The 12669-nt window shown below is 41.2% G+C and overlaps 1 protein-coding gene across 1 annotated transcript in view; it reads left to right on the forward strand.

Annotated features, from left to right (window-relative positions):
- The window catches only part of LOC309513662 (uncharacterized protein), a gene marked incomplete at its 5' end in the record, with an annotated part of 31051 nt that extends 21365 nt beyond the window's left edge, over positions 1-9686 (forward strand). The window contains 2 exons of the mRNA XM_082189615.1: positions 7994-8090; positions 8364-9686. Of these exons, the coding sequence (XP_082045741.1) occupies positions 7994-8063 (70 nt within the window). The 3' untranslated portion in view covers positions 8064-8090; positions 8364-9686. The remainder of the gene's footprint in view (positions 1-7993; positions 8091-8363) is intronic.
- Positions 9687-12669: the final 2983 nt, after the last annotated feature.

Genomic DNA, 12669 nt, shown 5'->3' on the forward strand with positions numbered 1-12669 from the left:
AATTCAGAGAAAACTCGCCATATGACAGATTTGATCTCCTTCAGCTCGAGCTCTGTTTCTCACCTCGTTTCGCTGACCTCTCCGGATAAGAAACCTTCACGCCGACGAGCAGCCCTTCAGTGGAACAGCTTCAGCGCTGTCATTTCTCCCCCAAGCTGATTGTTTCCCTGTGGCATCCGACGATATATCCTTTACAAGCTTTCTATCTAAAAGAGCAGAACGTGTTATTTCAAATGCCGCTCCCCGTTTGCGAATCCTGCGGGATTCCCCTTCAAGTGTCGGACCGACACACCCAGTGTGCTGTCTGCCTCGGTCCTGAGCACGCCGAGGCAGCACTCACTAAAGGTGGCTGCCTTTCATGCAACAGAATGCCTGTCTCGGCGCGTCGATCTAGGCTCGCTCTTGCTACTTCAGAGAGCGGGCCCGCCCATCTTCCATCTCCGGCACCCATCGAGCACCGTAGGAAGAAGCGGCGCGAGCAGAGGATCCACGAGTGCGGTGATCTGAGCGCCTGCACACCGGGTCCCTCCCCATGTGCCCTCTCCTTCACCTTCTGATACTTCTCCTGTTTTATTCGCAAAGAGGGACCAACACCCCTCTCTCCAAGCGGCTGCACTCGTCTCTTTCGGCGGATCTGCAGAGGACCTGGATGACGCAGTTTCTGTGGCGGGTTGTCACTCACGCTGTCGACAAACTGGGACTCGACTGGTTTTCCCCAGAAGAGCCGCTAGAAGCCGCCTTAATGAATGGTTCCTGGCTGGCACCAACAGGCTCCTCGCCAGCGCCGCTCCATTTTTCCCAGAGGTCCACATCGAGCTCACTAAATCATGGCGCGCGCCCTTTTCAGCGCGAACGCGCTCTTCTGCTTCTTCCACACTCTCATCTGTTGACGGAGCTGAAGAGAAGGGCTATGTGACGCTCCCACCACTTGAGGAAGTGGTCGCCGCTCATTTGTGCCCTCCCACTGCAGGCAGTTGGAGAACAAAAGCGACGCACCCGTCTAAACCATGCAGAACTACTACCGCTATGGCCGGTCGCGCCTATGCCGCCGCTGGTCAAGGATGCGGCTCTCTCCCCACTAAGACAGCGGGGAATGCGCATTCTGAATTACCTCGACGACTGGCTCATACTGACTCAGTCAGAGGCGGAGTCCCATACTTACAGAGCCTGGCTCCTTGGCCATCTCGAAAGCCTCGGGCTCAGGGTAAACTTTGCCAATAGTGTGCTGTCCCCCAGCCAACGGATCACGTTCCTGGGAACAGTTCTCAACTCCGTTTACATGAGAGCATGGCCCACGTTAGGCCTGGCTCTATCAATTCAGCGGCTCGTCGTTTCGTTCAAACTGGGCTCCTGTGTACCCCTCCAAGTTTCAAAGGGTTTTGGGCCTTATGGATTCAGCATCGTCAGTACTCCAGCTAGGCCTACTGCATATGCGCCCCCTTCAGCTGTGGCTAATGCCTCAAATTCGGCGTTCGGGCCTCGTAAATATCAGGGTAAACCAGCGCTGTACCAGAGCTCTGGCCCCCTGGAAGGTCACCAGCTGGTATCAGTAGGGTGTGAACATGGGTTATCTCAACAGACGCTTCCAGCCTCTGGTCGAGCTCGGAGAAACACTTACTCATCAACTGCCTCGAAATAAGGCACCACATCTTGGTCCATACGGATAACATGGCAGTGGCATCCTACATAAATCGCCAGGGTGGTCTCAGGTCTTGCAACCTGTTCATAATAGCCAAACAGCTACTGTTATGGGTTCATGCCAACTTGCGCTTACTCAGGGCAGCTCATGTGCCAGGCACAATGAATGTGGGGGCAGACATGCTATCTCTGTCCCAGGACCTCCCAGAAGGTTCCTGAATACCATATTGGAGGCCAGAGCTCCATCCACTAGGCGCCTCTACCACCACAAATGGTCAGTGTTCTCTAGCTGGTGTCTAGCTCGGAACCTCGGCCCGCATAGTTGTGAAGTACTAATGGTGCTTACATTTCTCCAAGGGCTTCTGGACGCGTGTATGTGGCAGCTATTGCAGGTTTTCATCCGCCGGTGGCTGGCTCTTCCTTGTGTAAAAGCGACCTCATTGTTCGCTTCCTTAAATGAGCCAGGAGACTTAACCCACCTCGACCACCTTCAGTGCTAGCCTTGGACCTTTCCTTGGTTCTACGAGCTCTTAACCCTCTGAGGTCTGAGCTGTTTTCTGGGCCCTGGAGGTGTTCTGACATGCTCTGACATTTCTGGTTATTTCTGTTACTTGTGACATTTTCATGGCTAAAGTCTAATTACACTGTATTCAGGACAAACTCTGCTACAATTATATATCAGCAGCATGTATGTAAAAGTTTGTAGTTTTGAGATAATGACATTTATGCGTGGTTTGTGAAAATACAAAAAAAATTCTCACTGAAATAAGGCCATGAAACCCATACTGATTATTTCTTCACAAGACTTTTGAAAATTGTATGACGTAGCCTAGAATATTTGCTCTAAAACTATGTGAAAATCACCCTGACTGCTCATTCAGATAAGACAATATATTGATTTAAAAATTTTACGACGTGTTTTGTGTCAAAAAGCTCTATGCGTAGGTCTTTAATATGTAAGCTTTTTACACCTGAGAAAGACAAAGACCCTCCCCTAACGGCCCTATTAGGAGCCATCAGGCCCTGTCAATCTGAGCTACCTTGCACAATACTGTAAATGAGGAGATTTAAAAAAGAATGGCTTTTAAATTGTTTGGATTTATTTACAACACAACATAATCCAAAGATACACAAATGCCAAAAAAGCACGTATTGAAAACAATGATCCAAAGACAGGGACCTTTGTGCCATTCCTAAAAACATTGTACATAGGCTACCTTTCATTTCCAAGGAGTTTGATTTTCACTTTACCATGTTCATGTACATAGACTCATGTGGATGTTGAAGTCCTCAGTGGCATCTGGGCCCTGAAAAAAAAGTGAACATACTGATATCAAGAGAAAGGCCTGCACGATTTTATAAATAAATATTAGATTTTTCTGGTTAAAATTGCTTTTTAAAATTCACAGAATACACACACACACAAATGTTTCCAACAATAATATAATGAACACCAGGTTTGTTGTGCCTTGTAGGCATAAGCTATGCGCAGTGCTGGATAAAATAATAATATCAATAACCTATAGCAGTATAAATCTTCCAATAGATTTCAGTAACAACTACGCTAGAGAAAAATATATTGATTATCATGTTACTTCAAATGTTTCCATTCGTTATGATGATATGAAATGAGATAATAGTAAAAACATGAAGCAGTTTGGTGCGTTTTGCTTTCATCCAAAATATGATACATTCAAATGCGATCGCGATCCAAAATATGATACATTCAAATACGACCGTGATCCAAAATATGATACATTCAAACGCGATCGCGCTCAAATATAAAACATTATGGTTACCATATACAGATCTTTGAGCAGATATCCACAAACACAGTAACAGTAAACACGGGTCTAAATATTATAATATTCCCCCATATATCTAGCAACAGTTCAACTGCAACGTGACATTTATGCAACAATAACAAACTAATATGTAAGAATTTCTTACCTTAAGTTACATCTTTCTTGTCTTCAAATCGCGTTCTTCTTCTTCTGAGGTAAATCCAATGTAAGCTCAGGCGCGTCTTTCAAACTCGACGAAAAGTAAAGTGAAGTGTTTTGGTGTTTTGTTGTTGAGGTAATGAGCCATTCGCGTTCCATGTGGAGATTTGCATGTCAATCTCTTTTGCGCGAGTGGGCGTGGCCAAATTAAATTTAATGAGCAAGCGTTTGAGAAGCTGGACATCTTGTTGGTTTTATACAAATTACTTAAACAGAGAATATTTGTTTTCGTTTTGAATCCGATCATTTAAAAGTACACACTTAAATGTTTATAAAGGTATATGGCTCATAAATGTGTGACAAGTATTCGCTGAGTTTGGTTTCAGTTTATAGACGTGCTCAAGAAAAAAAAGTTCACCGCGACGGAGAGGCAAAACGCACCGTTTATTTTCTTTATTTTACAAAAGCACAATGTTTTGATTTGATTGTAAGTGGACACATACAAAAGTAGAAATATCACAGATTCTTTTTTTATATAAATTTTTTCTGTGTGACCATAAATGACGGAGTAATTGAAGTTTATAGTGCTACAATGTGGAGAAAATCCAGCAAAACGCGCCGGCGCGTTTTTCGACCTCAGAGGGTTAAGGGACCGGACCTCCCTTCGAGCCACTTCAGTCGGCTGATCTAGGATCCCACTCTCTTAAAACCACTCTGCTGTTAGCACTAGCATCAGTTAAAAGAGTTGCGCATTTAAAAAGCACTCTTCACGAGCGCCTCTTGTCTTGAGTTCGGGCCCAATGACTCCAAAGTCATCCTTAAACCAAGACACGGATATGTACCAAAGGTGCTCTCAAGGAGCCCAGGTTATTTTCCTATCAGCTCTTCCCATTTCGGGAGAAGATAGTTATTCTCTCACACTCTGCCCTGTCAGAGCCCTGAGAATATATCTGGAGCGTTCTGCCTGTTTCAGACAGTCTGAACAGCTCTTTGTTTCGGGGGCCACTCCAAAGAGCTACCGGTCACAAAAACGAATGCTGTCACGATGGATAGTGGATACCATCTCCCTAGCCTACACCTCGCTGGGTCTCTCATGCCCCATAGGTGTTAGAGCTCACTCCACAAGAGGCATGGCTTCCTCTTGGGCTTGGTCCAGTGTAGTCCCGATCGAAGACATTTGTGCGGTGGCCGGCTGGTCCAATCCGTCCACATTTGCAAGATTCTATAATCTAGAGTTTCCCGCCTTGCAGGCACGAGTTCTCTCTATTTAAGTCTCTGGCTAGTCTAACCCAGACCTATGTATGAACCAGGTCCCCTCCCGCGGTGGCCTTCATACCCTTTTATGTGGTGAATATCATTCTAAGGGCCCGACATTCTGGTCCATTATCCTTCTTGAGCTGAAGGAGATTAAATCTGTCATATGGCGAGTTTTCTCTGAATTTATTCTCTTCAGCCACGCCTATTTTGGCACACTCAAGGCTGACAAGGTGCCAAGCGTTACGATTGGACCGCTCGCCTCTGCCGACTCGCCATAGGTTCGTGCAGTTGCTGCAGCACAGCCAATCAGCTTGCTAGCACTTGAGCTATGATGCTCTAGCTGTGCAGCTGCAGTGCGTTTTAAAATAAAGGCTTCAATAATTCTCGAGAAAGGAGTTTCCCATAGCATTTGCAACGCAGTAAAGTTTGACATTTTTCCGACACATAATGCAGTTTGCTTCATAAACATTTCCAGGCACCGACCTTAACCAAGAATACTCGTTTTTTAACAATATAAAGAACATATCTAGAACATATCTAATCTAGAACATATCTAAATCTAGATTATATGAGACATTATTATTCTAATGTAAAGACAACCAACATACTTTAGTGTATAAAGAACATAGTTCGTGTCTGGACAGTTGTGTGAGAAAAACCCTGAGAAAAAAATCACAGGACAGGTTAATTACTTTTTGGAGGCTGGCTCCATTTATCATCCAAACAAAAATAAATTACAGTGCGAGTGGATTCAAAATGTTCAAGCATCCAACTAGACGTGAAGGGTTCTCTCTGTACTCTCTCATAGATTTGGAGAGTAAAGAGATCACAGATAACGCATGAATTACAATGAGAGGGGAAGAAAATGACACATCTCAAATAAAGACTAATTGGTCAAAACATTTGAGTTTAAAATCTTAGGTTAAACCGCTTCATTCAATCAAACTACTCTCGTCTCAATTCTCTTTCTCTTTACTTAGTTTTCTTTTCCTTTGAGAGTCTCGGTTCTAAGTAAGTTTTGCTGTAAGGTTTCGGTCAATGATTCGACTGCAAAGCCCGCTTCCAAATTCAACGGCAGCAGCCATATCACCCTGTAGGCCAAGACTGGTTGCCCACTGAAGCCCACCGTAACCCCGATGCCTGGCCACATTCCCTCCAATGGCCCTTGCCAATCATGGCCTCCTAATAATCCCAATCCACTGAATTGGCTTTATCTCTCTCTCTCTCTCTCTCTCTCTCTCTCTCTCTCTCTCACCACTATAGCTGGTGTGAGGTGAGCGCACTGGCGCCGTTGTACTGTGGCTGCCGTCACATCATCCCAGTGGATGCTCACACTGGTGGTGTTGAGAGATTCCATGATATGTTTGTGAAGCGCTTTGGGTGTACAGTAGTACATATGAAAGCGCTATATAAATGCCTCATTCATTCATTCAAAGATTTTCCATCCATCCGCCAACACACCATGTGATTGACCGCTCAAGACATAAATCCAGATGTCTTCATCCTCAAGACATCAATCCAGACGAGACCGCCAGCCAATCAATGAACCCGAACGCCGACAAAGCAAAACCCCTTTTCGAGCAAAGGAACGCAACAAACGCTAGTAGCCTCCAGACTCTTAGCTGAACTGATGCCTTGATATAAAATTGAATAACCCCCCCTAAGAAACTATAGATGAGTTAAATTAATGATTGATGGTTCGTTAACTTTAAAGGTGCAGATATGACAATATGCAGATTTAAATATATCAGAGCTGATTTAACACAGATGAGGATATTTCTTCAGAATAAATTATATTTACAGCACACACACACCAAAAACATTCCGGACAAGCAACTTTTTTACTCGGACAAGTGAATGACAGATTTAATTGTCCAAAGGACAAGCACATGAAAAGGCTTAATGTCGAGCCCTGAGTGAGTCGGAGTTGATAGCAATGACAAAGTGCCAAGGTCATTATTCACCTTATTGGGGCTAAGGGCTATGGTTAGGATAACTCAAGGGCTAGGGTTAAGATAAGGACAACTGAAACTCAACTCGACACTACAAAAAAAAACATAATTGACAATGACAATAGGCCTACTTAATGATAACAATTAAACATTAGTGTACCTAATATGTATGATGGGTGTGACAGTGTCACACTTATACCTTATAGTAAGTAGTAAGTGGTGCTTTACATACCCCGCCCACCCCACCACACCCCCCAAAAAAGGGCTGCTGCTTGATGTCGTGATGGTAGTAAAAAATATTGTGGAGGTGGTAAAAAAGGTAGTAAAAGGTAGTAAATTCATCTCTATGATTCCTGCATATACCCTGGTGTGTGTGTGTGTGTGTGCATGTGTTTGTGTTAGATATTAATTTTATGTGTTAGAATAATCAAAGTCATGTTTGTATTTTAAAGAGAAGTGTTCTTGTGTCATGTGCTTACGAATCTAATATCTTAAACTGCTGATCCAAGTTACTTTGCTCATAAATAGTGTTTCACTATAGATTAGATATTTATATCTGCTGCAGAGCTGATAGTTACGGCCTTTTCAAATGAACGCTGGACGAGTCATTGACTCGGCTGTAATAAGTGATTCTTTCGAATTCCTTATAAATGAATAAATAATTCCCTTTGAGCTCAATTGACCTGTTTGACCCTTACACCCTTTCAGGGAGTGCTTAATAAACTGGTAAACTTTATATCCGTAAAACGACTCTGATGTAATAAACGACTCTGACTCTGACTGTAATAAAGTGCACATTACTGTCGTGATCAGTAACGTTAGGCCTATAACTCCGGAGACTGTAAGCTGGATCGCGGACAGTTGGTACAGATCCATCCTCGAGTAATAACCAGAGTAAATGAAGACTGCCATGTTCATTCTTACATCCAACAACAAAACACCTCAGTCGCTTAGGAGACATTCGTGTCTACAGCTGCTCCGGCGTCGAAACACTGGCGGACTGTGTTTAGCTCACTCAGGGCCGGTCTACGCTAAAACTGCAGTGTCCGTCAAACACCATGTAAAAGTGAATTTTGCATAACAGGTGTCCTTTAAGTCACATGATCAATGTCACTATTTTTTAAACGTGATTAGCCTAGTTCAGATTCTGAAATATGAATTATTCCTCATGTCTGTTAGAAATTAAACTTGATTGTTTTTTAGCAGAACTACCAGAAAGCATCTGGAAGGAGAGGACAGAGAGAACGCCAGTGATCCAGAATCTGTAGAATGAAACATCATGACACTGAAGAACAAAGAGGTTGGTGTTTACTCTTGATTCCTCATTCATTCATCATGAAGAACTTGCTGATGCTCACCAGATTTACATTGTTCATGACCAAACTAGTGATTTATAACACAAATCATCTTCATGACATTAAAGTAGAGCGCAATCGTGCACAGCAGTTGTTGACCAGAATTGATGGGATTAAAGTGTCTATTGAACTCATCAGTTATCTTGACTTTGAGCCTCACTTTTCATTTCACATTTGTCTCTCATTTGAAATCTCACTTGATTTATTGTTTCTTTTAGATCTGATGGACGTGAACAAGAAAGGAATAACAGAAGCCAAAAAATCTGTTTCCTGCCCTCAGTGTAAAAAACGCTTCACATGGAAAAGTCTTAAAGTTTACATGAGAGTTCTGCCTTCTCATTCTGAAGAAGAGCACCGGAAAAAGCTTCTATGTTCAGGGAGCTGAAGAAGAGGCTGTAACACTTTCAAAAGACATGAATCTGAAATTAATTTTAATTTGTTCATTGTTTGAGATATGTCTCTGTTTGTTTTCACTTAATTAAACTCAATTAAACTAATTATCATTTTATCAACAGCTTATTGTTATTGTCCTGTTAAAGGAGTTCGGTCTAACACCGAACTACTGAAGTGCCTGAGCTGTGAAGGGAAGCCCATATAAGGATGGCACTTCTCTCGCTTTTTCAGTTCCTTTTTCTTTGCGCCAGCGCAGAAAACTTCATAACACATCACAGGATATTGCAGCTGTTGTCAGAGAACTGTCCGGGGGAATAAAGAACATTACTATTACAAGTTCCACTGCTGAATAGGGGCTGTGTATCTCTTGAGTAAGGGATTTGTGTCTGTTATAACCTAATGTGCCTTTCATAACCTAATGAGCCTCTCATAACCATGTCAAGTCAAGTCATCCTCATTTATATAGTGCTTTCAACAATGTAAATTGTTTCAAAGCAGCTTTACACAGATTAACGTATAATTTATGGTAACAGAGATTGTGCCTTTCATAACCCAATGTGGCTCTCATATCCTAATGCTCTTCTGCTTCTTAATGTGCCTCTCATATCCAAATGTGCCTTTCATACCCTTATGTGTCTCTCGTATCCCTGTTCCTCTTTTTGATATGATTATGTCAGCCATGCTGCTTCTAATTACAATGTAACAAGGCAGGACCTGAATTCAGAAAGAATTCAAGGCTATATAAGAAGACTGATGAGGACTCATCGCTCTTCCTTGCAACCAATGACTGATATGCCAGCATTTATCAGATGCAAGAAGCTTTAAGCCTAGCTATTATCTATCTGTTAGTTAGTACTCATTTATAAATCTGTAACAAGTATTACTTTTTTTTTATTTGATTCTTTTTAATAAATTTTGTTAAAACATTTATTATAATCATCTGACTGGACCTTGGATTTTTTGAGTACGAGCCATATTCACCCCAGAGGGTGAGCATTCTTTTAATAAAAGAATAATCATTATGAGATTTGATTGATCATTTTTAGCCTAGCCAAAGAGGCAGCATATAACAATGTTGTTGTATTGCGAACAAGGTTTAAGAGTACCACAAAAGGTAGACTTGTAATACAAAGGGGAAATCTATTATTGTTATATATTTTTATTTAAAGCTTTTCACATTTTTACAGAACAACCCCCCACCCCATGCCAGCAAATAAGTAACAAGTAAAAAAAATAATGATAAATGCCTATATATACATATGTATAAGTGCATATACACACAGAAACATACAATATCCATACATACATGTATACATATACACATTGCAAACCTCTACATACACATACATTAAAAGTAAAATACTTAAAAGAAAATGCCAATACCAATGTTTACCCAATTATGAAAAAAAGTGAATTATTGCACCCTGCAAGATGCTATATAATCTACAGTACCACACCTATTAGAGTATATGTCCAGTATGTTAAATTCCATGATCCCCTTCCAGAAAATCCATAAAGGACTTCCAAATCTGTAAGAATTTCTTCGGTTTACCAGCAATTTCATATCTGATCTTTTCCATATGTAGTACACTGCTAAACTCTGTAAGCCACATCTCAAATTTAGGTACAAACTCTTTGTTCCACGTCAACAAGATTGTCTTCTTTGCTATTGTCATCCCATATTGTATCGACTGGATTTGATTAAGGTTATAGGTCTCTAAAGAAGGGGCCCAGCCTAATATCGCAACAAGGGGGTCATGAGGAAAATCAGTCTTAAGTACCTTTGAGTAAAAACAAAAGACCTCAGACCAGAATTTACATATTTTTGGGCAGAACCAAAATAAATGAGCCAATGTACCCTCATTAGACTTGCATTTAATACACAACGGTGAGACAGAGGGATATATAGAATGTAATTTTGTACGAGAGTAGTGCAGTCTATGCACAACTTTGTATTGTATCAGTTGAAAATTAGAACTGATGGAGCAAGATCTAACACCTCGGAGGGCCTCGGCCCAGGAGTCTTCTGAAATATCTATACCCAGGTCTTTTTCCCAGGACATCTTTAAATATTGTGTACGAGGAACTCTGGAGTCATTTAAGCATTCAACAAATTTAGAAACCAGACCCTTCATGTCAAGTTCAGAGGTCATACAATAATAAAGATGCTCAGGGGGTTTATAGGTTTCAAAATTAGGTATATTACTTTTAACATAGTTTCGTACTTGTAAATACCTGAAAAAATGAGAGGGGGGTAGGTCAAACTTTTGTCTGAGCTGGGCAAAAGAAGCAAATACATTGTTAATGTATAAATCACCTATCAATACAATTCCTTTTTCTTTCCATGAGGAAAAAGTTGTATCTGTCTGCGAGGGAGGAAATGCATGGTTATAGGCTATAGGAGTAAGAGAACAAGTTTGAGGGAGTTTAAAGACCTTCCTAAGCTGATACCACATCTTTAAAGAATTTACAACGATAGGGTTACATTTCTTAAATTTTCTAATAGGTTTATTTTCTGCAAAAAGTAAAGCGGGGAGGGAGGAATCCTGAATATCCCACTCAATAATGAGCCATGCAGGAACGGTGGTAGTCATTACCTCGGGATATGCACTACGCCAATAAATTAAGGCCCTTAAGTTGGCTGCCCAATAGTAGTGTTGAAAACAGGGAAGGCCTAAGCCTCCTACATCTCTCGTTTTACAGATATGAGCTTTAGATATACGATGGGCTTTATACCCCCAAATAAATGGCATGATCACCGAATCAAGTGTCTTAAAGAATGATTGGGTTAGAAATATTGGGACATTTTGAAACAAATAGAGAAACCTGGGTAAGGTAACCATTTTGATTGCGTTGACACGACCAATCATTGTTAAAGGGAGTACTCGCCAAGTCTCTACATCACTCTTCAGTTTGTCTATCATAACTTTGTGATTTGTTTCATATAAACTTTTGAAATGTCTAGGGATAGTGATACCAAGATATTTTAATTCACTTACAGTTCTAAAGGGGAGGTTATTAACAAAAACTGGATCCATCGTATTATATAATGGCATAAACTCACTTTTCTGCCAGTTAACAGTATATCCAGAAAGGGTACCAAACTCCCTGATTAGGTCAAACAAGAAAGGCAGAGATCTCTCTGGCTCTGAAAGAAAAAGAAGAACATCATCCGCATATAACGAGATCTGGTGTTTTACACCCCCTATCGTTACAGGAGAAATATGCGGATGATTTCTTATACTTATCGCTAAAGGTTCCATCGCGATAGCAAAAAGTAAAGGGCTCAGTGGGCAGCCCTGACGGGTACCACGATGAAGGCGGAAAGAGGGTGATCTGTTATTGTTTGTGAGAACGGAGGCAGAGGGGCAAAGGTACAACATCTCAACCCACGAAGAAAAATTTTGTCCCAGTCCAAATTCTTCGATGGTGCTTAATATGTAGGACCATTCCACACTGTCAAATGCTTTATAAGCATCCAAGGCTAGAATCGCTATTTTGTCATGTTTTCCTGTACTCCTATACACAATGTTCATGAGCCTACGTACATTATGAAAAGAAAGTCTCCCGGAAATAAAGCCTGTTTGGTCTTCATGTATTATTGAACTGATACATTTACTTAACCGATTTGCTAAGATTTTAGTAAATATTTTAAGATCATTACCGAGGAGGGAAATGGGTCTATAAGAGGAAGGGTCCGTACTATCTTTATCTTTCTTTAAAATCAATGCAATATTGGCCGAATAAAGTGTTTCTGGTAATTTTTTGTTTTCAATAGAATTCTTAAACATCCTTAACATCAAGGGGCCAATTTGATTAGAGAAAGCTTTATAAAATTCTATGCAGAAACCATCTGGACCAGCCGCTTTCCCATTAGGAAAACTTCTAATAGCTGTAAAGACTTCTTCCAATGTAATGTCTGAATTTAAGTTTTCCCTTGCATCGTCACTGATTTTAGGAAGTCCTAAGGAGCGGAGGAATTTTGTAATATCAACTGAATCTACAGTACTTTGAGAGGAATATAATTCCTGATAGAATTCCCGGAATACATTATTTATTTCTGTTGGTTTATTGGTCAAGGCCCCGGATTTTAGCTTGATGGTTTTTATGGCTCTACTAGCTTGTATGCCC

This window comes from Leuciscus leuciscus (assembly GCF_965113295.1).
Source record: "Leuciscus leuciscus genome assembly, chromosome: 1".
In the NCBI taxonomy this organism is placed as follows: domain Eukaryota; kingdom Metazoa; phylum Chordata; class Actinopteri; order Cypriniformes; family Leuciscidae; genus Leuciscus; species Leuciscus leuciscus.